Below are 4,150 nucleotides of genomic sequence, written 5' to 3'. Positions count from 1 at the left end.
CCCCTGCTCCATGCAGATTTCTATTTATTTATATTTTTTTCTGAACAATGAAAAGATGGAATAAAAACAAGTCAAAGTTAAAAAGAAATTAAAAACTTTTTGCATTTTTAAAAAGTAAGGAGTAGAAAGTACAGATAGTTGAAGTAAGAAGTAAAAAGTAGGCTGAAAAGTAATTACTACACTAAAGTATGAATAACCAAAATTTCTACTTAAGTAAAGTAACAAAGTATTTGTACTTAGTTACTTGACRTCTCTGGTTTTAGGTTTATTTGTGCCACAAAGATAACTTTGGGAACTCTGAATGATAACGCTGAAAAACATGTATCAAACTTGACTTYCACCCATAATTAAAGTAAAAATTGTCAAGAGTTGAACAGAATAACAGAAAAATAAAAAGCTTTCATTTATTGAGGGAATGTATATCACCCACTGCAGACAGATGGCACTGATGGCAGTAATTTAGACTAATATATAGATATCAGACTTGTAGCTGTTCTGATAAAATTGATTGTGTGAAATTGTTGAACTTCACAAGACATGTGAGGATGGTTCATGAGATATTTTGCTAACACTACAGAGAAAAAAATAAAAAATAATATATTGCCGTTTCACGTTCAGCCCATAAAAAAAGTCAAGACAAATTTTATTTTTTTAATACAAATGGCAGTGTATTATTTCATAATTACAAATGTCAGATATGGTACAACAACCAGTGATACAACTTGTACAAGAATTAACAATGACTGCAGTGGTTGAACAACATGACTGTACAGATTTGAAAAAAAAAGGAAGAAAAAACCCAGAAAAGGAAAAAGTTCTAGGCCTAGATTAATACCAATAATTCGTCTGTCTTCCCTTCATTGAAAATATCATACAGAAATGAAACTTTTCTGAACCTCCTAACCTGTACTCGTCTATAAACCTAAACTATATTCAAGTGATGATGGAAGTGAGGATTTTCCATATCTATGCGCTGCCGGTGAGGGCCGACCCGCTCGGCTCACCAGCAGCACGTCGGAGAAGAGGAATGTTTGYTGTCCGAACCAGGCCGACTCAGATGGGCACCTTGTCATTCATAAAGTTGTCCTCAAAATACCAGTAAGATATGTTGGCACTAGAAGGTCATCTTTTACATATACAAGGATCCTGAAGTATTACAATCTGATACATGCTTGAGTAATAAAAAGAGGTTTTTTTTAAACAGGCAATACAATGCACTTAGTGCGAACATTCAAAACAGTTGAGCTGTTTAAAGATTTTTTTTTCCTTTTTTATTATTATTATTTTTTTTACATGAAGGACTTTCAACCAGTGGACGGACAGTTTAGGAAGTTAAACAAAAGGCAGGATGTCAGAAAATAACTTGGCACACAGAATAAAGGCTTGTCAGTCTTTCTTGAGCAGATTCTTTTAGTCAACAAAAGTTTTAAATTTAGCGAGATGCTTTTGGTTTCATTGGCAAGAATAAAAAAAAAGTTAAAGACACTTCTCATAGTCATTGTCAAAACACACCATAGTGCAATGAAACAGGACTTCTTCACTGCTGTATGGATTGTACAAGAGAAGAGCTCATTAAAAACAATGACAGAAGGCAATGGGTGGTGGACACAGTATACGTTCCCTGTGAGAACAAGTGAGTACGTGTTAGAGCTTAGTTACATAGAAATACATCATTTACAAGGGTTTTTGAGGCTAGAGCACTAAAAGGCAAAAAATCTACATGTTAAGTGAAATCTGCTTAAAAATGTGCCTGAGAGCAAAATATAGATTTTTTTTACAAAGATACAGAAACCCAAGTAACACAAGCCAGCAACAACTAGATGCACACATTGATTTCTGATAATGAAATGTGCCACAGGAGACAAACTTTCAGAACAGCCTACTTCTCTGTTTTCCTGTTTTTAAATGGAAACCATATGCGTACCATAGCCTGACTTTTGAAAACATGGGAATTCAGCTAAATAATCTTCACGTCCAAAAATCGTTCTGCTCTGACAAAATAGCAAACATGGTCTTCTTGTCAAAAAAAAGGAAGAAAAATTAAAACCCAAACAAAAACTAATTTAAATCTTTAAATTGAACGGCACAAAAGTATCACCATTGAAACTGATGATGGATTAAAGCTTGTTATGAAACATGTGAGGTATTCACAGCATCTAAAACAAGTACTGAATGGAATAACTGCCTCAAAAGAAAAATGTAAAATCATGATGTATAGAAAGAAAAAATATGTTTGTTCATGGTTAGTTTACTTGAAACGACAAATGTTGTGAAAGGACAAGTCACAATTTATCTGTCATTCCAACAAATCTACTGAAACCAATTACCAATAATGTTTTTATCACAAACTTAACTAAAGCCAAACGATTTAAACAGACTTCTGTATCATTATATTGGCCTAAATGTGCCGAGACTCAACTGCTGCCAGCTGAATTTGTGAAAACTGATTTGATTTCGAAGCATTTCTAATTTGTATCTTTGTTTTATTAACAAAACCATCTGCTTTTAAAACTCGGTACAACTTCCTAAAAAGAACCCCTTTATAAAGGATTTAATGATTTAAAAATAGATTTTTCATGAGCAAGTTGACATTTTATAGACAAAACGTTCGTACGGTGAAGCAGGCTTACTTTTTAGCAAAATAAATGCCGAATTTGTATTAATGAATTCATAACATTGATTTTTAAGTGTCAAACATTTGTCAGTAAGTTATCTCCATGAGCAGGAGGAGTGATTGGAGACAGTTTGTTTAGGCAAATAGTTATTTAGGTAAAAAAAAAAATCAGTTTTTTCCCTTGTTTATAAATGATTATTAATGTTTTGTAAATGTTTAAACTCTTTATAAAAGGGTCCCTCCTTAAAAAAATAGCTAAATTTTCCAGTTATTAAATCAGAGAAAAATCTGAAAAACTAGGCCAGCAAACCACAAAAAGAGCTATTTCCGGTCTGCATATAAACCACACTGGGACAAAACAGGTTGTAAAAGCAGACTATTGAAACCAAAACACAAAAACATCCCACCTGAACAAAGAAAAGAGTGTAACAGACGTGTGTCTAGCAGCTGCGCTTCCATCGGAAACAGTCGAGCATCCTAAAATTCATGTTTCATGTCTGCTGCAGCTCAGGAGACGTGTCTAAAGTTTCAGAAATGAGAGATAATCATCACAAGTTGTGAGACAGACAAAGGGCCTCTCAGGTGTTTGTTTTGTGTGTTTTACGTCACTGTTGCAGGTGTGGAGAAAAATAAAAAAATTAATCTAGGCCGGACCCGATACCAAGAAAAGCGTTCACTGAACCCACCGTCCAGTTCAGGGGAAAGCAACGTTTGATCAGACAAATCCCCATGAAAAACACATCTGGACAACATCTGGGGGAAGCTGAAGCAGCATAAACAGTAAAGTCTGACTAGATTAGATTCCTTCCATAACATTTAAATCTACGTGTTTAAGGAATTACTTGAGCCTTCAGGTATTTAGAGACAAAATGTTAGTTTGATGGTAAAACACATCATGTTAGCTAAATCAATGACAATCATAAAAAAAGCTTTATGCAACATGGAAAAAAATTATAAAGATGACTGGTGCTGTGCTTCTTAAAAGAAACTCTTTAATACACCTTATTTATACCCATTCCAAATTAAAATAAAAACTAAAAAAAGTAAATAAAAACATTTTGTATGCATTCAAGTGGTACTTTTATGGCTTTTTGTACAATACAACCTTTAGTGAAAATATACATCTAGACATAAATTCAAGTGCAAATGTACAAAATCTTTAAACTCATACTTTTTTCTTTAGTTATAATACACTTTTAATACAGCTCATAAATACAGGTCGACATTCACTGACTTCCTAAGTTTCTCGCTCGGTTGGAGTTTGTGGTGAAGATCAGCGGCGGAGGGGTGCGAGTGGAGGAGAGTGGTTTAAAGTCTTGAAGGCTCTTCGATCTCGTCGTCACTGTAACCACTCTTAAGACAAACCTGCAGGAGAAAAAAGTCAAAAACGAAATGACTAAGTCCTGAATGTTTTCTATCATAGTGTTTCCCCCCAACACAGGGGGTCTGCAACCTGCGGCTCTGGGGCCACATGTGGCTCTTAGTTCCTTTTACAGTGTGTCTTTGAAAACGTGACCAAACATAACAGTATATATA

General features: G+C 34.4%; 1 protein-coding gene across 2 annotated transcripts in view; it reads right to left on the bottom strand.

The window, feature by feature from the left end:
• Positions 1–637: 637 nt before the first annotated feature.
• grk4 (G protein-coupled receptor kinase 4) overlaps positions 638–4,150 on the bottom strand; it is a gene marked incomplete in the record, with an annotated part of 31,975 nt that continues 28,462 nt past the window's right edge. For both annotated transcript variants that reach the window (XM_014018116.1, XM_014018115.1), the window contains 1 exon segment: positions 638–3,979. Coding sequence is in view for 1 of the 2 variants with exons in the window: in XM_014018115.1 (XP_013873569.1) it covers positions 3,923–3,979 (57 nt within the window).

Source organism: Austrofundulus limnaeus, unplaced genomic scaffold (genome assembly GCF_001266775.1).
Source record: "Austrofundulus limnaeus strain Quisiro unplaced genomic scaffold, Austrofundulus_limnaeus-1.0 Scaffold183, whole genome shotgun sequence".
NCBI lineage: Eukaryota > Metazoa > Chordata > Actinopteri > Cyprinodontiformes > Rivulidae > Austrofundulus > Austrofundulus limnaeus.
The sequence above is the reverse complement of the archived record's forward strand: the minus strand, read 5'-3'. Positions and strand labels throughout refer to the sequence as shown.